Genomic DNA, 21210 nt, shown 5'->3' on the forward strand with positions numbered 1-21210 from the left:
CTTGCAGCAGAGCAAAAGGAAAATGAGCTTGAAGGAGGAGGAAGTAATCAGAATGAAATGCATAGAAGGGTCAGGTCACATCTGGGTTTGGAAATGTGCATAGGCAGTAGCAAGCAGTGGCTGCCATTGGGAACTGTGACTGAAGCCAGTTTCAGTGGATTAAGGAGCTGGTGGAAATGGAGTCAGGTGTGTAGCTTGGCTGTGAAGAGGGAGGGCATCAGGTGGAGGCAGTCTGGTTTTTGTTGGCTTTTTTAAGTTGGGAAGCACCTGCGTACACTTCCATGTGGCTGAGAGAGCCCTATTAGGGAGAGATCGAAGATAGCAGTGAGGAAGGGGAATTCTCATTGGGGTGATGTCAGTGAGTAGGTGAGAGGGTGTGAGATCCAGAATTCAGCATCATTATTGGTCACAAGAGTCACCTCTGCGAGGCAGAAAATTCTTACTTTGTTTTTATTTTCTATGGAGGAAGAAACCAAAGGTACAATTGTTTATTGAGAGTAGTGGGAGAGGTGGAAGGACTGGCTGGAGGAAGACAGTAAAGGTTTTGGCTTGGGGCAGAGCAAGGCTCTGAGCAGGAACTCACGGGTGACCTGTCTGGTGTTGTAGAGGCTTGTAATGTGTGCTGGCAGCACCCTAGCAGTTGTGATTTGTTTTCTCTCTAGTGGTCCTAGCCAGAGGGTAGGAACACAGCTGAAGGATTATCAGGCTAATCCAGGGTTGGGGGTTACTGGGAGGGCATGTTGAAAGGTCAAGGGTGACAACGGAGTTGGGGGTCAGAGAATGCTCAAAGGGTTGGACCTTGAAACCTTGACTGGCAGAGAAGGAGGTGGGGATAGGAGAAGACTGAGTGTGGAGAAAAGGAGATGAGGGTACTGAGGGAGTGGGGGAGCAGGTGCATTAAGAATAAAGAGGGGTGAGAAAGACAGGAGAGGACATGGGAGTGTACGACTTGCGGGGTGGGATGGGGAAGACAAAGGTCAGAATATACTCATAGAGCATGGCAGACAAGGAATGAATGGAGAGAGAATTTGCAGTGGCGAGAGCTGAGAGGTTAGGTTGTGGGATGGGCTGTCCACATGACCTGGAGATGCCCCCCAGGACAGTGGTCAGGAAGGAGGGCAGCAGGTGGCTTTGATGACTGGAGGCTGGGGAAGAAGAGTGGAATGGCAGGGACCTCCAAGGTGGCTGGGCTGAAGTATCACTGACTGTAGTAGAATGCGGGTCCCATCTCCACAGGGCACGAAATGAGGGAGAAAGAGCAAGAAAAGATCACTGGGGTGAATGAGGGCTCCAGAGCAAGTGGAGCTGCAATAAAAGCCTAGAGGCAGCTTGTTTGTTGTGGAAGGAAGAGTCTGGAAGGTCCAGTGGGAGGGCAGATGAAAGAGAAGATGGCTCAAGTGGAAGTGAGAGTAGGAGACATGATGGAAGACCAAACAGTTCTACATTTTGGGGGTGTGAGGCCTCGTGGGTTTTCCAGCATCAAAGTTCCGAGGGAAACTCTGGTGTAAAGTTGTTTTTGCCTTAGATGATCACCAGAGCAGATCTGTCTCCACACACGGTTTTAAATTGTTCTCTCGTCAACACAGACTGTTTCTCAAGTTCTTGTGCATGTTGACATTTGAAAATGTTTGGATGTTCATTCATTCAACAGGCATTTGTGTGTGTGCCGTGTGCCTGGCACTGTATAGCAGCGCAGGTTTGGTTTTGCACTTTTCCGGCATAGAAAGTGCTTTCGTAGACATCGTTTCATGAATTCGTTAAAGCCATCCTGTGAGATAGCTAAGCCAGGTGATGATATCCCAATTTTTTTTCTTTTGAGATGGAGTCTTGCTCTGTCACCCATCTCGGCTCACTGCAACCTCCACCTCCTGGGTTCAAGCTATTCTTGTGCCTCAGCCTTCCAAGTAGCTGGGATTACAGGCGCCCACCACCTTATTCAGCTAATTTTTGTATTTTTAGTAGAGATGGGGTTTCGCCATGTTGGCCAGGCTGGTCTAAAACTCCTGACCTCAGGTGATCCAGCCTCCTCAGCCTCCAAAAATGCTGTGAACCGGGTGTGAGCAAGGCATCTGGTTCAGAAGCTGTTGAACTACTCTGGGGGTGGAGCAGAGTAGCTGGATTCTGGATTGGCTTCAAAGATCAAGTCACAAAGGTTTCTGATGATTTTATATGGGCATGACAGAAAGGGAGGAGTTAAATGTGGCTCACAGATTTGCAGCCTGGCAGCCGGAAAGAAGAAATGGCCATTATCTGAGTCAAGGAAGATGCAAATGGAATGAGTACCTGGCAAGGGATGGGGGTGGGGGGCAGAAATCAGAGCTAGGTTTGGGGTACGTTCAGTTTGAAGTGACTATTAAACATCCACGTGGAAATGGCAAATAAGCAGTCAGCTGTACGAGTCTGGAGTTCTGGGGAGAGATCCAAGCTAGAGGCATAAATTTGGGAGTTGTCAGCATATAGATAGTATTTAAAATGATGGGACTGAACCATTTGCAAGCCCAGCCTCCACTGGGGAGAAGTCTGTTCTCAGAGTAAGGAGCTCTGCATGCTTTGGCTAAAAGGGTGGCGTGGCTTTGTGAAATTGAGAGCTGGAAGAGCCCAGCAGAATGAACCAGGTCGTTCAGCCCTCACTGAGCAGGCACTCTGCGTGTAGAGGCAGCCAGGCCCACCTCTCATGGGTGAGTCAATGAATACATTTTAAAAATCAAATTAGAAAAATCCTGTCAAGCAGGAGTCTCTGGTATGCAGCTATTTTATGAGGAGGGAAAACGTGAACCTTGCGTCTTTGGTTGCCTAGGACTCCCATGAAGACCGCCTGAGAAGGGGGAAGATGTTGGTATGGGCGGTGGGCACTGTGGGGAGCTGGTGAAGGGGTGTTGATGTTTGCAGGGGCCAGGGGGAAGCAGGGCAGGCTCATTAGCTGGGGAGCTTCTCTGTGGGGCTCTGCCACGTGGCTCACTGTGCCCAAGATATCCAGATGGGAGAGAGGAACTCTTTTTGCTGCTTTTGAAAGACCAGACCCAGAGAGTTTGGGTGACCTGATGAGGGGACAGTTCCCTGGGTTCAGGGTGATAATGGGGGAAATTGTTGTTCTTGTGACTGTTTTATGTCCTTCTTTAGAACCCTCGGCTTTGTTAGATGTATGGCCTGATTGATATTTATAACATACTGTGAAGTTGGCAAAGCAGGTGTTGTCTCTGTTTTACAGGTGAATAGACTAAGGCCTAGAGGAATCAAGAGACTGTTTGCCTAGGGCACCCAGCTAGGTCACAGCAGGGAGACAAGGGATACTAGTCTGTACCCAAGACTCATCTGAGATGTGATGTCACTGAATCCGGCTGGGGATCATTTTATGCAGTCTATGGAGAGCAGGTTTGCCTCAGCCGAGGAGGATGTTTTATCTCTTGGTTGCTATTTCTCCTTCAGTTACATAGCATTCCAGACCGGGAGCTGTCACTCCAGGAATGGGCGTGGCCCTGGGGGTCCTGAGGAGAGAAAGGTGCTTCCCTGTCACAGAGGAAAGGGGTCTTCTAGCCATCAGCAAACCCTGCTGTCAGCTGACTCACCAGACCCAGAGGCCCCGGGCTGGTGTGAGAAGCAGTAGTGGTTCTGCCCTGATCTCTGGGCATGAATAGGAGGTATTCTTCTCTTCCTAGTAAACACAGCCCCACATGCTCTCTGCAAGATCCCTGGCGGTTACTAGCATCTATTTTTAATTCATAAGCCTCCCCCACTCCCCACACCCCTTGCCATTGTTTAGAACTCACCAGCTGGCTTTCGGACCAGAGCAGCTCTGCTGGGGTTGAGTTACTGAAACACCCTGGAGGCAGCTAAAGTTCCTCAGCTGTCCTGGAGAGGCTCACCCCAGCCCCACCCCAAGAAAGTAGGGGACTCAAGCCCCAAGGGGAACAGGATGTGACGGGGGACAGATAGGAGCTCGTGGTCCAGGGAAGCAGCTCAGCCTTGGTGATAGTAATTGGCTGTTGGTTGTTCCTGCTAGATCCATTTAGTTGTCTTTGAGGTTGTGCCTTCAATTATTTCCCTGTTTAAAAACAAAAACAAAAACAAAACATTGTTGGCTGGGTGCGGTCGCTCCGGCCTGTAATCCTAGCACTTTGAGAGGCTGAGATGGGTGGATCACTTGAGCCTAGGAGTTTGAGACCAGCCTGGGAACACGGTAAGACCATGTTGTGGTGCACCTGTAGCCAGGTGTGGTAATGTGCACATGTAGTCCCAGTTGCTTGGGAGGCTGAGGTGCGAGGATCACTTGAGCCCAGGAGGTTGAAGCTGTAGTCAGCTGTGATCATACCACTGCACTCCATCCTGGGTGACAGACTGATATCCTGTCTCCATTTAAAAAAAAAATTGTCATCTCAGCCTCGCCATTCTGCTTTCTTCTATGTATGTGACACAGAGAAAAGTAACTCCTCTCTCTGTCTTACATCAGTTGTGGGTGCACTTGGGCAAAATATTGTCATCAGTTGTGGGTGCACTTGGGCATTGGCAGGTGATTAGAGAATGCAGGGTCCCCATCCGTGTGTTGCCTTAACCTCTGGGAAGCAGGAGCCCTGGAGACTAGAGGTGGAGGTGGGCCACGTGACTCTTCAGAAAACAGATGTGGTCCCCACCCTCTTCTTCCTCTTCTTCTTTTTTTGAACAGCAGTTCCTGGAAAACGTAGGGTCAGAGTGTTGAATTCCCCTTCTCTCATCTCTCCCGGGTCTGGTTAGGCATCAGTTCCCTCTCACCTTGTTCAGAACCTCTCCCCAGCTGACCCTGGGCTTGTGCATGAAGTGTCAGGAGGGGACACAGCGCAGGAGTGCTGGGTTTACAGCCAGCCAGCCCCTGACTGTGTTGTGCTCACCCCCTCTCCTCCTGCAGTGTGACTGAGAAGCAGCATGAGGCAGAGCTGGGAGGACTTCTGGACAGCTTCAGGAGACTGGAGTGCTAGGGGCAGGAGAACTCAGGACAGTTCCTGGCTTTGAGAGCAGGCAGGGAGAAGGAGAGGGCCAGGATCTCCCCAGTCATGCTGCAGGTGAAGTGAGGAGGGCGGAATGATGACAACGTCCTGACTGGATGCTTCCCTGTGGCCTCGTGGAGGTGTTATCTCCAGGCCCCAGACAGGGAAGCCAGTGGAGTTCAGCCCATCACCTAGACCAGAGCAGACTCTGAACGCCCTGTGCTCTCCGTCCACTCTCACACCAGATTTATCCAACAAGATTTCTTCTCTGCCTCAGCATAAATAAGCACCCCTGTTTACTCTGAAGGATGGTGAGTGAGGCCCCCCCACCTTGCTAAGAAGACAGATCTTGGCAGCTGACCAGAGGCCTTGGTTTGTTTATGTCTGGGAGTCTGCTGGTTCAGAGGTGGGTGGGGCAGGCTCTGCTGAGAGAGGTTTCCAAATATGACCACTCAGCCAGCTGGGTATGGGGGCCCTTGATGTATCTGAGCTTGCAGGCCCAGTTGCATGGGAGGCTGAAGGGGCCCAGCCGGGCCACTCTGCCCGTTCATGCGAATGCATCTGTCTTCTGAGTCACAGAGCCATGCACGTACATGCTCCAGCCTCTGCCAGCCTGCCCTCCCTCACACCCAGGAGCGGTGGAGGGCCACTGCCTCCTCTGTTCCCCTCCCCCACCCCATCTCATCTCTTCTGCCCTTCTCTCTTCCTGTCTGCATGGGAAGGTCCCTTGGGCAGAGGGAGAGCCAGAGGCAGCGCCAGAGGCAGCCAGACCACCCGCCTCAGAAGAGCCTTTCAAGGCCATGTCTGTGATGTGAGCCATTCACCAGGGCAGGCCAGGGCAGCTGTGTGATTTGCCATGAATTGCTGTTCCCTGTCTCAGTGATTCAAAGCCCCTGTTCCCCAGAGGCCTTGGGGTCCCAGCACAGCTGTATATCCTTTTGTGCCTGGAGATCCGAGAAGTTTTTTCCTTTAGTCTAATTTGAATTCCTCATGTTCAGGTGAAGCCCTTTGCCTTATAGGGGTCATGTCCAGTTAGGAGAGGGGCCAAAAGTGAGGACACTGTTTCTGACCTCAAGCTCTGGCACCAGAGATCACAAGCTGCAGTGTCCTCTTGACTTTTCAGACAGAACCAGCCAGCAGGTCACTGGCCTCTGGAATTAGCCTTTATGCATCTTTTCCCCACTGACACCCACCGACTTTCTTTCTAGATTGAAAATATCTGCCAGGCACAGTAGCTTACACTTGTAATCCCAGCACTTTGGGAGGCCGAGGTAGGTGGATCACCTGAGGTCAGGAGTTCGAGACCAGCTTGGCCAACATGGCGAAACCCTGTCTCTACTAAAAATACAAAAATTAGCCAGGTGTGGTGGCACATGCCTGTAATCCCAGCTACTCGGGAGGCTGAGGCAGGAGAATCTCTTGAACCTGGGAGGTGGAGGTTGCAGTGAGCCAAGATCATGCCATTACTCTCCAGCCTGGGCAACAAGAGCAAAACTCCATCTCAGAAAATAAAAAAAAAAGAAAGAAAGAAAATACCCAGTATTCTCCGGATTAGCTCTGGCATCTGGGAGTACAGAAATCGCTAGGATACAGGGGGCAAAATTAGATAACTTCCAAGTTACCTAGCCAAGATGTGAGGTCATGCCTTCTTGACCCCTTTGTCCCTAAGCTCAGGCAAAAACTTTGTGGGAGACAAGCTCTCTGTCTGCAGACACAGATGGGAGAGGCCAGCCATGTATCTGCTGGGCCTCGGCTCTCTGGGACACATGCCAGGGCTGCCCAAGGGGAAGGCATGCGCAGGGTTCAGGTGTCAGAACCCTATGCCAGGGCTGGTAGCAGTCAGCAAGAGAAGCTGTCTGTCATCGGGTTCCAGACGGCGAGGAGCCGGCGCTGGTGATGTGGGCTGGGTCATGGGGGTTGGCTCAGGTCTCCCCAGCTACCCAGCACATTCTTCCCTGGATCTGCCACATCCCTGAGATGAGAAACGTGACCCTGGTCCCCTCTGGTGCCAGATGAGGCAATGGAAATACAGTATCATTAACCTGATCCCTGCTTCTGCCTCTTCTTTTCATAGGCACATTTTGGGCTTTCTCTTTATACCTCACAGGGCAGAGGGCTCTGAAATAGAAGCACAAATGAACGCACACACCCCACTGCGTTCTTTCTAGGCTCCTAGGGCACCAGAAGTTCCCCTGAGCTACAGCAGGGAGTTGGGGAAGTGAGTGTCGTTTCTGGGGACGGTAGCCTTCTCCTACCTCCCTTCTCTGTCCAGGGACATGCTCTTGCACCCCTAGCCTGTTTCCCAGATCTTTCTGAGGCCAGCGGAGAGGCCCCCTGCCCCCTGCTGCTCTTGTCCTCTTTGGTCTCCCTCCAGGTCTGATTCTGGGAGTTCTCACTCTTCCTTTCCCTTTCCTCTTCCTTACAGCTCTCCAGATAACCCACCGCTGGGACCCTAGAGCTGGGCTAGTGTCCATAGCTAGTCAATAATTTAGCAGGCTCAGCAGGAGCTAAATCAGACCCAAGGTGATACTGTGACCAGGAGGCCTCCTTTGGGCAGCTGGAAAGGCGAATCCTGCCCTGGAAAGACAAGTGCTCTGTAACATTAACTTCATCATATAAGGTTTCTTCATTGCCTCAGAAGGTAGCCACAGATCCAAATATAATCTGGGCCCTGTGCCTGTCCACTGACTTCTCAGGGGCTCAGTGGCTCATGGGCATGCCCCCCAAGAGGTGCCACTCATGTCCTTTTGAAAGCCTTCCTGGCATCAACAGTCAGCTGAACAGCATGCTACCATTTGCAGAATGTGTACACACACATTTCTCGTTCAGTCACATCAGCTCATGGTATGTGCTGAGCCCTTGAGTCAGCAGGAGTGCACCAGAATTTGGTGTTTCAATGCTCTGCTTTTAGAAAGGAATTATTCCAAATTATTCCTGGCAAATAGGGGTTGGGTAGAGGGTGCTCTGCTTCCTAAAAGTTGCCCAAAAAGGAGATGCCGCTTCCCTTCTGGTCACTTTCTCCTGGGCCTGTTCCCAGTAAAGCCTCCTCCAGGGAGAGTGACTGTAAAGGCATGAAATCATCCGTCTTTCCTACCTGCCTGGTACAGATTTTGATTTGCCTAAAAGTGACTTAGGCAAGTGGTTCTGTTCACTGCCCAACAAGTGGGCTCATGTCTGTGCCCAAGAAGGGCTACCTCAACAGGAGTGTCTATGGCATTAGACTGGGAGAGGACCAGCAGGAGAGGCGGCACGTTCCCTCCCTGGAAGCAGCTGAAAGGTGGCCTGGTATGTGAGTGTGGGTGCCTGCAGCTTCCTCCATTCTGGCCCGATCTGTCTGCTTTCCCAGCTCACACAGCTGTGCCTATCCACATACTCCTCGGAAGCCTGCCCGCCTTGGCTGCTGCTGTTCACGCTGAAGAATATTATCCTTCTTCCTGCATTTCCCTGGGGTGGTGGGGGAAGCAGGGCTCTTTGATCACATGTGTTTCTAAGAAGATGCACCTTCTGGCTGGGTCTGAAAGTGAACGCCTGAGGAGGGAATCTCTGAATAGTGACCACTTTCCAAATCTCCATTTCCAAGCAGGCTTGGTGAGCATCAGAGAAGCTGCCAGCCCTTCAAAGAGGAATCCTCACTGGGAGATTTTCACAGCACATTTGGGGCCTGAGATTTTTTAAGGCCTCACCTTGTATTCTAAATTTAGCTGCTTTTCAGCCTGGCTCTTTGCTCCTAAAGCCTGTGACTTCTCTACTTTCCCAGCCTTAAAAATGTGTGGTTTGTGATTTTTATTTTTTTAGAGAAAACAAAGTAGGCCAGGTGCAGTGGCTCATGCCTGTAATTCCAGTGCTTTGGGAGGCCAAGGCAGGAGGATCACTTGAGGCCAGAAGTTCAAGGTCAGCCTGGGCAACATAGTGAGACCTTGTCTCTCTTAAAAAAAAAAAAAATTAGCTGAGTGTGATGACATGCACCTGCAGTCCCGGCTACTTGGGAGGCTGAGGCAGAGGATTGCCTGAGCCCCAGAGTTTGAGGCTGCAGTGAACCATGATCATACCACGGCACTCCAGCTTAGGGGAAAGAATAAGACCCTTCCTCTAAAAGAAAAATAAGATGATTTTAAAAGGGCAGCGGGGAGAGAACTGAAGAATAACAACAAGGCAAAGGAAGAGAAAATAAAAAGTTTAAGATTTAAATAGTATTAAAGAAGGGGCATGGCATAAAATTAAGGGAAGAGGAAGAAGGATATGGAAGAAAAAACTGAACTAAGGGGAACCCAGTAAAAGGGCTGAGACCTTCAGGCATGCAGAGAAGAGCCTGTGCCCAGGACCTGGGCTTCCTTCCAGTCCACCCTTCTAAGATGACAAGAGCCCATCTGTCACCCCCACCTCAGGCTCAACTTGGAAGGGTAGAAAGAGTGAAGCCAGAGACCCCCTGCCACAGCTCAGCTGCCCATCCTGTGAATTGATAGTGATCACTCTGTGTCACTGAGATGTGGTCTCCATCTCTGCCAGGCCAAAGAGGAGGTGGCCCAGAGGTGTTGAAGACTGACCAGGAAGTGCCCGTGATGCGGCATACTCCACGACTCCTTTTCTTTGCAAAGGAAGAGCTGCTTTGCGACCGGTGTCCTTTCAGAGCCCACTGCATTAGTGCCCTTGGCAGCTTTTCCCATGTCTGCCTGCCACTCTCTTAACTTCGCTCCCAGTGGCAGTTACTTCTTTGGCTTTTTCTGTTTTAGACCAAGTCTTCCAGGTACTATCTGGAATACTGTGGTTTGTGGTTTGTGTATGCATGTGCACACACACCCACGGTGAGGGAGCTTCAGGACCAGGACCAGTCACCTGTTTCCATAAAACTTACCAAGTGTCATGCATTTGCACGAGGTCCCTGGGAGATAATGGTCCTATGCACCATTTGGAGCCAGAAGTGAGACTCGTGGCACAGAGTCTCCGAGGCTTGGCTTATTCGCCCTCTCCTCCATCTCCCGTTGCCACTGGTCTCTCCCTAAGGCCACCTTATCCAGGCTGCTGCTTTGTAGTTGCTCCGGCCTCCTGTGGCAGTTGTGAAGTGGCACGGACAGGATGTGGAGGCCGCATAGCTAGCGAGCAGCAGGGTGAGGATTTAGACCAGGTCTTCTGACTCCCAGGCACTCTGTGAGCCACTGAAAGGCTCATCCAGTGCCCAGCGAGCCCAGCTCTGGCACATCTTCCTGCGAGACACATTCACCTTAACCCCCTCTCTTTACACACTCCTCCCATCACATTTGTGGAAACAGTCTCAGCGCCTACAGTGACTTGACCAAGGTCACTTAGCATGGAAGTGAGTCTTGTGCCCAGGGCTGTGCAGGGCCTTTCTCCCCAGGCCACCATGCTTTGGGTTCTCTGTTCCCACCCCCACCACAGGAAGCTCTGCATCCTTGGCAGATTTGGGAACACTTCTCATGTATAAAGATAGGAGCAGCCTCAGAAAAGGCTTGCTCTCCTGCTAGCTTGCCTGGCAGACATCCCCCTGGTTCCTGTTAGCTCTTTTTCTCCTAGCAGACTATTGGTTCACTCCTGAACCCCTGGTTTCCTGCTGTTCAGTTATTGTGCTGATGGGTAAGTTGCTCTTGGAGTAGAGCTAAAACCTCCCGTTAGGGAACTGCCAGGTACCTGTCCTGGGGGCAGCTCTCTCTCTAGCTATTCAGGTGGCTGAGGTAGGAAGATTGCCTGAGCCTGGGAGATTGAGGCTGTAGTGAGCCGTGGTCATGCCACTGCACTCCAGTCTGGGCAACAGAGTGAGATCCTGTCTCAAAAAAAAAAAAAAAAATCCTAACTTGGTGGGTCCTAGTAGGAAGCGGGCAGAGAAGGCATAACTTGAGTGTGAGAAGACCAAACTGTCTTTTTTGCTACCAGAGATAGAACTGCAATGGATGGACTGCCTTTCATGACAGCTAAATGAGAGATCACTTCATCATTCTACGATACCACTATTGAGCGAGGATCCATCTTATGCTAGGCATAAGATCTGATCCCTGCCTTCCGTATCATTTAATAGGGGCATAAGACCTATTTACAAATAACCCTTATGCAGGAACAGTGCTTGGTCCAACACATAAAGTCAAGACCCAGTACCACAGGAGGGGGATCGTTTACAGAAGTAGGGGAACTGCCAGAAGTGTTCCCTGGCCCTGCGTAGGTCAGAGCTGGCCCCAGAAATTGGGACCTATATAATATGCTTTGCCAGGCTTCTGTACTCACAAACCCCACATCATCGGCCAACCACAAATGTTTGTGTAGTTTCCATGAGCCCAGGATACGGGGACTCCTGATCTTGGGTGATTTTGGCTGCGAGCCCTGGCACTGGCTTCCAGAGATAGCACTGGGCCCTTATCTCTTCACACCTTCTTGAATTTGGGACTACCCAGTCAACGTGACGTGTGTTGACCCTCAGTATTTAAGCCCGGAGTCCCTCGCCAGGCTCAAGTGGGTACAGAATCCACGTCTTTCTGAATGACAGTTCTGCTGTGGGAAGCTGCCATTCGAGAGACCCAGCAGGCCCCAGGACTCAGCTGGCCACCCGGTCACACTGCTCACTGCTCATTGTCCTCAACTGTGGACCTCTGTCCCCCTCTGCTGGCCACTCACAGAATTTCCTGCTGGGACTGTCAAGATGAAGTCCAAGGAGGTAGAGACTGCTGTGAGTTTGCCATCTGTGTTTTATTTTGGGTATTTTTGCCTGGGCAATGCTGGCGGAGACTGGGAAGCAGAAGCTAGTAGAGAAGTGGCCAGTGGTGTCCAGGGCAGATTGTGGAGTTCTGGGACAGGATCTCGGAAGAATTCCCCTGGTAAGGTTAATGGAGTAGAGAAGCTGCCTTGGAAGTGATGGTGCCTTAAGCCAACGGGCAGGGCAGCCTGGGGAGAAGGAGAGGACTCTGGGTGGAACTGGCTATGTTAGCTCTGCCAGGGAGTCCCCCTCCAGACTCCAGTCTTCTTGGCTTTGGAGAGCTCCTCCCTATCCTGGAAGGCTGGCTGGGAGTCTCACTTCCATTCTGAATCCATGAGACTGCTCTGTTTGTGAGAGGGGCTTCCGACCATGGGAGGCATTTCTGTGAGATGGGAGGGGCGAGGTGGAGTGCCTGTCTTCGGGGTGGTTGAAGGATGCAGGTGCACATGTCATGTGTCCTCGTGCACATCCTCCCTCGGCACCCCCCTTACCCCTCCTTGTTGATGCCTGTCACACCTGGGCATCCTTATCCACAACTCACAGTGGAACAGCTGGACTTGGGGAGGGGCACCTCATCAGAGCCTGGTCCTCCTGTGCTCGGTGATCCTCCATGTCTCCTGCCAGATGGGAAGGAGCAGCCCGTGAGCCCCAGGGGAGGGGGAAATCTCCCAGAGCAATCCGCCCCTAATCCCCAGGCTGTGCCTCAGTCTGGAGATGGCGGCTGCAGAGCCTGGGAGCTCAGGCACACCTGCTCGCAGGCCCCGGCTTCCTGCAGCAAGCCCAGTGCTTCCCAGGGTCTGTGACCCCGGGGGCCTGACACAGTCCACAGACAGCTGGGGCCTCAGAGCCCCCGGCACCTCGTCGCCAGCACGGCTTCGGGAAACAGTGCTCACACAGGTGAGGCCCCTGGTGGGGTCGGGGGATGGGAAGAAGCCTGTTCTGCAGCTAGTCAGGTGGGCTGTGCTTACACTCTGGTCTCCGAGGGAGCTCTCCTCCAGCTATAGAGAACGGTTTGTGGGTGGGAGAAGGGAGGAGCCTTCGGCTGCCAAATGCTGGGAGAGCCCCTGGGGCTGGGTGTGGGCGCCCTGTGCAGGAGGGCAGGTGAACCCTGGCAGAGATGCCTCCAGAAGCCTGTAGCCAAGTGGCGCTTCAGCTGGGGCCCAGGCACTTAATTAAGTGCAATGTTGTTCCCGGTTGTGGTCGCTTCTGTCTATGGAGAAACAGGGACAGGGACAGGGATTGTGAAGGTCCAGTGAGTGCTGACCCCAGGGAGACAGTGGGAGAGGCCAGAACGAGTAAACGTTTGGGTACTTAGAGTTCTTAGAGAATTCAGAGGATGGAGAATGGAGAAGGCCCCAAGATGAGAGGGTGGCTTGGGGCCCCAACTGGGATCTGTGGGTGTGAGGAGATGAAGAGGGTGCAGGACATTTCCTGGACAAAAGGGCTTTGTTCTCCGAAGGGCAGACACTGAGGGGAGGATGTAGTTTTCATCAGAACTGAGGGCTGATGGAAGGGGCTAGAAGCCAAGGGTTAGATGAGAGGAGTGTTTCCACCAGGACAAAAGAGTAGCCCTTAGGCTCAGGGCAGGAGGAAGAACTTGCTGGCTACAGCAGGTGGCAGATGGAAGCCTCTACCTGGTGTCAGCTGATAATAGGCAGCTTGCCCTCACTGCTTGGAGATGAGTAGGTGCTGTTTGAAAGGATGAGTGAGTGACTTTCCTTGTCTCTCGGTAGTTTGCACCTGAAATCCTCTTGTAGTAAAGCAAAATGCCTTTTAAAGCTCCTGAGGGCTTGCTCTACCCCTCGAATCCCCCATGTGGCAGCTGGGGCCTTGCTACAGGGGTTTTGTCACCCTGCTGTGGCCCTGTCGAACTGACTCAGGTCCATACTGCCCCACATGTGCCCCATTCAGTATCTAAGCACGTGGTGCCTGCCCTCTGGAGAAAAGCCGCTTAGGCTCCCAGGCACCAATTAAACCGATAGGTAGGCTCTTTTTCCTCCCCACCCCTTTGCCCAACTGGGAGCGCCCGGGTTAGCTGTGATGACACATCCAGAGCTGGAGTGAGCAGCTTCCTGTTGCCCATGTATCCCCACCGGGAAGGCAGAGAGCCACCAGCCCCACGGGGCTATTCCTGCTGAGTTGGGAAAATGAAATGGGAGAAGCCTCCGACTTCAGGACTAAAAGTTGGAATAATTTTTCCAGCCTGGTCTTGCTGGAATGTTGGTTTGGTATGGAGAATGTCAGGTTCCCTCTCTCCCAACTTTACCATAAAGTCATACATACAACCTCTTCGGGTTGAAGGATTTTAGCTGGCCATAGGTTTTCCTCTCCATCCTAATCTGGTTGACCTCCCTTTCCATCGGGAATGAGTAGACAAAGGGAATCTGAGTGTTCTTTATCCAGAGAGGGCTGCTGAAATCAGTCATGGGGCAGCAGTCAGCAGATTGGAGAGTCTCTGCTGAGTCACCCAGGCCTGCCAGCCCCGGGGCCACACTTGCCTGCTGGGCTCTGACCCACTGGAAGCCCAGACCTTGCTCCCAGGAGCAGTGTTCTGCACGGTCCTTGGGCTGCTTGTCCAGACCCATAGACAAGTGAGGATTGACACCTGACTCCATTGTTCCCAGGTGACTGGGCTGCGCTGCTTTACTCAAGGGAAGCATAGGAACCCCCAAATCTTTTTCTTTCTTTTTTTTCTTCCATCTAAGAGTGACCTTATCTTGTCTTTCCAACTCCTGAGCAGATGGCTAGCATGAGAAGGCCCCTTCCTCCCTGTCAGCCTGCTGTGGGGATCCTAAGGGCTCTTTGTGAATCTGGAAAGAGGCTGCCTGCCTCGGGAGAGGAGAGTCAGAGGTACAGATCTCTCGTGCAACTGGGAGCACAGGTGTGGAGCACATATTTCTTGCAAGTGGCAGCTGTTTCTGTGGTCCATCTTGAAAACTGCTTAATGCATTTACATTACTGAAGAAAGAGAACTACGATTCACATTTCCCAATGTACATAGCTGGTGCCCTTCCCCTCCCTCCAGACAGCTTCACTTAAGCCTGGATACTTTCTGTCCCAACGGTGTTTACTGTGTGCCTCCCAGATTTCAGAGATCCAGCCTGCTGGGCTAGTGTGTGAGAAGAAGCACCGGTGTCCCATGTCCAGGGCTGGGTTGACACGAGGACACTGAGTTCAGGCCCCGGGAGGAGGCGGGAGCCCCTGGAAGGCCATGGGAGCCAAGGCTGGGAAGCCCTGATCCGGCAGCTCCTTATAATCTGGCAGAGAGCCTAATCCAGCTTCATTGAGTGTTGCGAAAGGGGCCAGAGAGGCAAGTCTGGGGTGCCACCAAGGCCATGTGGAGGGGTTCCCCCAGATGTGCATTAGGCTGAGGGTAGATCTCACTGGAGCAGGAAGAGGAATAGGGAAAGTTGGGTCTTGGACACTTGAGAGAACATCCCAGCTCTGGCTCATCCAGAACATTCATCAGCACTTCTTAACCCTCAACCTTTGTGTAGTGTCAGATGTATGGCCCTGGCTGGTAGCTCCCTGAGCAGGGACCAGTCAGGTGTGGATGGGGATCTTGACTCTCCCTCCACAGTTCTCCTCTTCTTAGAGCTTGCCCAGCCCGTTCACAGGGATTAATCTGGAGTCAGGTACCTGTGGAGTGGCCAGCCTGTCTCAGGCAGGAGAGTGGGGTCAGGAGGTCATGGTGTGGGGGCCACAACTCCAGGTGTGGTGCTGGTGGCTGGGCATGGACAGACAGCTGGGTGGCATGGGCCAAACAGGACTTTGTGATGGTTTGGAGAGAGGAACAGTGGTGCCTATGTAGCCCACCTGTGCCTGGCTCTGGGCTGGGGAACCCTGGGCATTTCTGCGTGCTAGTGACTGGGGGTTGAGTGTCTGCCCTGCTCTTTTTAGCCAACCAGCTGCAGGTCAGCGGGATTGGGAGTGTGTTAGGAAGAGCCACTGCTCTACTAACATGACACAGTGAGGTGAAGGACCCAGAGACCCTCCTGCAGACCCACTCTGTAGTGGGACAGTGGTGGGAGCTTCAGCCCAGGCCAGTGAAGGACCCTGGCCTTCCACACCCAGATTTCAAACATCTACTCATTAAACATTTTCAGCAACCCCAAGCAAACCCTGCACCCATTAAGCCATCAATCCCCATTGCTCTCCCACCCCCACCGCAGCCCCCTGGCAACCACTAATCAGCTTTCTGTCTGTGGATTTAACTATTCTGGATATTTCATATAATGGAATCATTCATAACGGCCTTTCTCATCTGGCTTCTTTCACTGAGCGTAATGTTTTTGAGGTTCATCCATGTTGGAGCATTATCAGCACTTTGTTTCTTTTATGGCCAAATAGTATTTCGTTACAGGAAATACCACGTTTTGTTGACCCATTCATCAGCTAGTGGACATCTGAGCTGTGTCCACCTTTTGGCTATTGTGAACATTGCTGCTGTGAGCATCTGTGTACAAACGAGTATTAAATACTCATTTTCGATTCTTTTGGGAATTGAAAACATCTAGGAATAGAATTGCTGGGTCATATAGTAATTCTATGTTAACTTTTTGAGGAACTCCCAAACTGTTTTCCACATCAGCTGTGTCATTTTAGGTACACATGCTCACCAACACTTATTTCCTTTTTTTTTTTTTTTTTAAAGCAGGGTCTTGCTCTGTTGCCCAGGCTGGAGTGCAGTGGTGTGATCATGGCTAACTGCAGCCTCGAACTCCTGGGCTCAAGCCATCCTCCTGCCTCACTTTCCTGACAACAGGCATGCACCACGACACCTGGCTGTTTTTAATTTTTTTTGTAGAGACAGGGTCTTGCTGAGTTGCCCAGCCTGGTCTTAAACTCCTGGGTTCAAGTGATCTTCCCATTTTGGCTTCCAGAAGTGCTGAGACCACAGGTGTGAGCCGCTGTGTGCAGCCTACTTATTTCCTTTTTAAAAATTATTAGAGGCCAGGCTCAGTGACTCATGCCTGTGGTCTCAGCTACTTAGGAGGCTGAGCAGGGAGGATTGCTTAAGCCTGGGATGTTGAGGCTGCAGTGAGCCGTGAGCATACCATTGCACTCCAGCCCAGGCCACGGAGCAAGAACCTATCTCAAAAAAAAAAAATTATTATAGTCATTCTAAAGGTGTGAAGCATCTCCTAATTTGTTCGAATTTGTTTCAAAGCACCTGCTTTATGCCCTTTACTCACAGTGTTTCATCTCATCATCCTGATAGCTCTTTGAAGTAGGTAGAATTACCCCTTTCCAGATGAGAAAGTCTCAGAGGGGATAATGACATATCCAAGGGCTCTCAGCTGGTAAGTGACCGAACCAGGATCTAAATCAGTGCCCAACTCTAATTTTAAAGACATTTCCTTTACCTTCCATGGGCCCTGTGTCCTGTCTCATTGCTGTTCTTTCTCCTTTTCTCACCCTCTGTCCTGTTCCAGCATTCTGAATGGCTTTCTCATCTTTTTCTTCTTGTTCACTAATTATCTTTCCTTTGTTAAAGCATAATCCCTCTTTGTACCTCTCCCTATCTGTCTGCCAGCTCCTTGGCTCTCTTTACCTTGATTGCCCTGTCTCCATCGAGACCTGAAAGGGAGCTGTCACCCTGGGTGCGTGTGCCAGGGAAGGCAGGGCATGGAGAGCTCCCCACCTTCCTGACATGCCAGCTCCCTCCATGGAAAAGGAGAGCAAAGTGAGGTTCTGTGATTGGAGACCCACCAGCAGATCCCAGGCGTTATAAGCCTCTGTAAAGGACAGGAAAAAGCCAGTGTCCTGCTGCAGGATTCCCAGGCTGGAATCTTGACCCTAGGGTAGAGAAGGGGGGCTGGCAAGAGGACCAGGACCCCAGCCTGAGGGCACTCCTTCACACACCAGGCCCAGGAGTGTCTCTTCTTTCATTCATGGGGACTTCCCAGCCAGTTCCAACTCTGCTTCTCAGAGTTGTAACTAGACGGCCTCTCAGGGATCTGGAGGTCTGGGTTCCCTCCAGGGATGGGGTAGGTACTAAAGATCCTGGAGGGGAAGGATGGGGGGATGTCTGGTATTTCCTGTTAGCATGCAGCAAGTTTCCCTTGTTCTCCGAACTTTGAAATAACCTTTCCTGGGTTTGGTCAGCCTGTGTGTGATGAGGGTAGATCCGAGTGAGATACATGTGAGGTTCGCACCAGAGTGAGGCTACCCCATCCTTGATTTGAGGAGCGTCTCAGTGCAGGCTAGGGCTCCAGGAAAACTCTGCCTACATCCCTGCCTCCTTCTTTGCTTCCTTGATGGGTGGAGTGGGGGCTGTGGGATCTACGGAGGAGGCTGGTGTGGAGAAGAAGCTCTTAGATACTTTCCTGAGGTTGGGCTCCAGGCCGCAAGCAGGGATGAGCTCAGTCTCTGAATTAGACACTCCTGGTGAGTCTGTAGTAAAAGTCTCTGGTTGGCAGGGGGTGTTATTGAAGGGAGTTAATTCAGGTGGAAGTGGTTGCTGAGGTGTTCCAGCCTTGAAAGCAAAAACCACAGACAGAATCTTAGTGTCTCCCACAGAGTGTTCCCACAAGCCCCTCCCCCCACCCCCCGCAACACACACAAACCACTTCTCTCCCTGGTTCTCGAGTTTGCACACGTGCATGCATGTACACACGCACCCTTAAGCACACGAAGAGACTGGGGTGGGCAAGTGAAGTCTGCATGGAGACCAGTGGGATTAAGGGTTACCTCCAGTGGGGAAGGCTGGAGATATCACCGTGCTGTCTTCAGAGGTGATTTTTTTTTTTTTTTTTTGAGACGGAGTCTCGATCTGTCAACCAGGCTGGAGTACAGTGGGGTGATCTTGTCTCACTGCAGCCTCTGCCTCCCGGGTTCAAGCAATTTTCCTGCCTCAGCCTCCCGAGTAGCTGGGATTACAGGCACGCGCCACCATGCCCAGCTAATTTTTTTTGTATTTTTAGTACAGATACGGTTTCACTGTGTTGGCCAGGATGATCTTGATCTCCTGACCTCGTGATCCACCTGCCTTGGCCTCCCGAAGTGCTGGGATTATAGGCGTGAGCCACTGTGCCCAGCCTTTTGTTGTTGTTGTTGAGATGGAGTCTCACTTTGTCACCCAGTCTGGAATGCAGTGGCACAATCTCAGCTCACTGCAACCTCTGCCTTCCGGGTTCAAGTGATTCTTCTGCCGCAGCTTCCTGAGTATCTGGACTATAGGACTGCACCACCATATCCGACTAATTTTTTTTTTTTTTTTTTTTTGAGACGGAGTTTCCCTCTTGTTGCCCAGGCTGGAGTGCAATGGCTTGATCTCAGCCCACAGCAACCTCCACCTCCCAGGTTCAAGCGATTCTCCTGCCTCAGCTTCCCGAGTAGCTGGGGCCATCACGCCCAGGTAATTTTTTGTATTTTTAGTATAGATGAGGTTTCTCCACGTTAGTGAGGCTGGTCTCGAACTCCTGACCTCAGGTGATCCTCCTGCCTCGGCCTCCCAAAGTGCTGGGATTACAGGTGTGAACCACTGCGCCTGGCCCCTGTATTTTAAAATTTGCATTATTAATATTTTCATCCATGGTTGGTTGAATCCATGGACGTGGAATTCTCAGATACAGAAGGCCAACTGTAATTCTTATCCTAATCCTTTGTCCAAGGCATTTAGAATGTGAGGAAAAGAGAAGAGCCCAGAGCCTATAGGGAAAATATGCCATGTTTCTGGAAGGCAGTGGGGCTGAGTCCTCCACAGGGAGGAAAATAAATTGGGGATATATTCTGTGACTAGAGACTGACCCACTCAATCCAGGCATTGCAGACCTTCATGTCACCAAGGAGGTGTCCAGGCCTCCATGGAGGGACGGAAGGAGCTAGTGTCCTGCTGCAGGACTCTTAGGCTCCAGTCTGGGTCCTAGGGTAGAGAAGAGGGGTGGGCAAGGGGGCCGGGAATTCAGCCCAGGCCTCTGCACCCACCATCAGGCCCCAGCTGTTTTTCCCAGGAGTGTCTCTTCTCTCAATGGGGATTTCACAACCAGCTTCAACTCTGCTTTTCCATTTGTAAGGCAGAAAGATGCCAAATCAAGGGAGGAGAGGGCCAAGCTGCCAGGAAGGATCCATGGCAGATGGAGACTTTGCTTTTTCCTGGATAGTCCTGAAGCACTTTTGCTTATCACAGTATTTCACATCCATTTCTCCTTAGCTCCTCCCACTCTCCCCCTGAATAGATGGGACAGACTCTCTCCCTGTGACAAAAATGAGCAAATGGCAGTGATGTAGCCAGATGCAGAACCCATTTTCTAGATATTCTTTCTCCCAGGAAGAGAGTGAAAGAGAGTTGGGCATCTGTGGAAAGGGCAGCAGCTTTATAAGAAAGATAGGTTCTTTAACATCAAAGGCCGTGTGCTACCTATAAAATTTAATTTGGGCTGGGCACGGTGGCTCACACCAGTAATCCCAGTACTTTGGGAGGCTGAGGTGGGTGGGTCACCTGAGGTCAGGAGTTCAAGAGCAACCTGGACAACATGGCGAAACCCCGTCTCTACTAAGAGTACAAAAAAATTGGCTAGGCGCGGTAGCTCACATCTGTAATCCCAGCATTTTAGGAGGCTGAGGCATGTGGATCACCTGAGGTCGAGAGTTCAAGACCAGCCTGACCAACATGGAGAAACCCTGTCTCTACTAAAAATAAATACAAAATTAGCCGGGCGTGGTAGCACATGCCTGTAATCTCAGCTACTCGGGAGGTTGAGGCAGGAGAATTGCTTGAACCTGGGAGGTGGAGGTTGTGGTGAGCTGAGATCATGCCATTGCACTCCAGCCTGAGCAACAAGAGTGAAACTCCGTCTCAAAAAAAAAAAAAAAAATTAGCTGGGTATGGTGGCTCGTGCCTATAATCCCGGCTACTTGGGAGGCTGAGGCAGGAGAATCACTTGAACCCGGGAGGCAGAGGTTGCAGTGAGATGAGATGGCCCCACTGCACTCCAGCCTGGGTGACAGAGTGAGACTCTGTCTCCAAAAAACAAAAAACTTAATTTTGTGTAGTTATCAATACAGAGTAAATTTGTTGGTATAATTTCTGAAATATATTTAGGCCAGCTTAATTGCAGGCAATTTTTTCTCCCAGGGGAAGAAAGGGATTATGCTGCCTAGATCCAGACTTGGCATTTACTGAGTGCCTTCTGTATGCTTCGCACTGTGCTGAGTGCTTGCCAGACGTCATCTTGTATAGCCCTCACAAAAGACCTGAGAGTAGCTATGATTACCCCCGTTTTATCGGCGAGGACACTGAAGGTCAGGTAAACGGAGAGATGGGCTTTTTGCTGTCACTGCAGGGAACAAGGCAGAAGGAAGCAGCCTAATTGCAGGGTAGGGCTGTAAGTCACACAACTGGGACATTTAGACCTTGGAGCAGATCACCAAAGGGGACTGTGGGGATGAAAGGTCAGAAATTCTGAGAAGCAGAGTCCTGAAGGTGTGAACACCTGCCGGGAGGGCAGAGGGGGATGAGAGGAGACCCAAAGCAAACGTAAGAGGGAGTCCCGACTTCAGGAGAGATTAGGGAAGGGGTTGTGGTTGTCCCCAGCATCCCCAGGGGGAAGT

General features: G+C 51.5%; 1 protein-coding gene across 3 annotated transcripts in view; it reads left to right on the forward strand.

Annotated features, from left to right (window-relative positions):
- TMCC2 (transmembrane and coiled-coil domain family 2) overlaps positions 1 to 21210 on the forward strand; it is a 44734-nt gene that overhangs the window by 16387 nt on the left and 7137 nt on the right. Inside the window, exon 1 of one of the 3 annotated variants that reach the window (XM_012459351.3) lies at positions 2328 to 2678. The exons of 1 other annotated variant lie outside the window; for it this stretch is intronic. In XM_012459351.3, the coding sequence (XP_012314774.1) occupies positions 2607 to 2678 (72 nt within the window). In that variant the 5' untranslated portion in view covers positions 2328 to 2606. Of the gene's footprint in view, positions 1 to 2327; positions 2679 to 12354; positions 12553 to 21210 lie in introns of those variants that run through there. One more of the 3 variants, XM_012459350.2, reaches the window with a different exon arrangement.

This window comes from Aotus nancymaae, unplaced genomic scaffold, assembly GCF_030222135.1.
Source record: "Aotus nancymaae isolate 86718 unplaced genomic scaffold, 86718_ANA_hifiasm-v0.15.2.pri h1tg000039l, whole genome shotgun sequence".
Taxonomy (NCBI): domain Eukaryota; kingdom Metazoa; phylum Chordata; class Mammalia; order Primates; family Aotidae; genus Aotus; species Aotus nancymaae.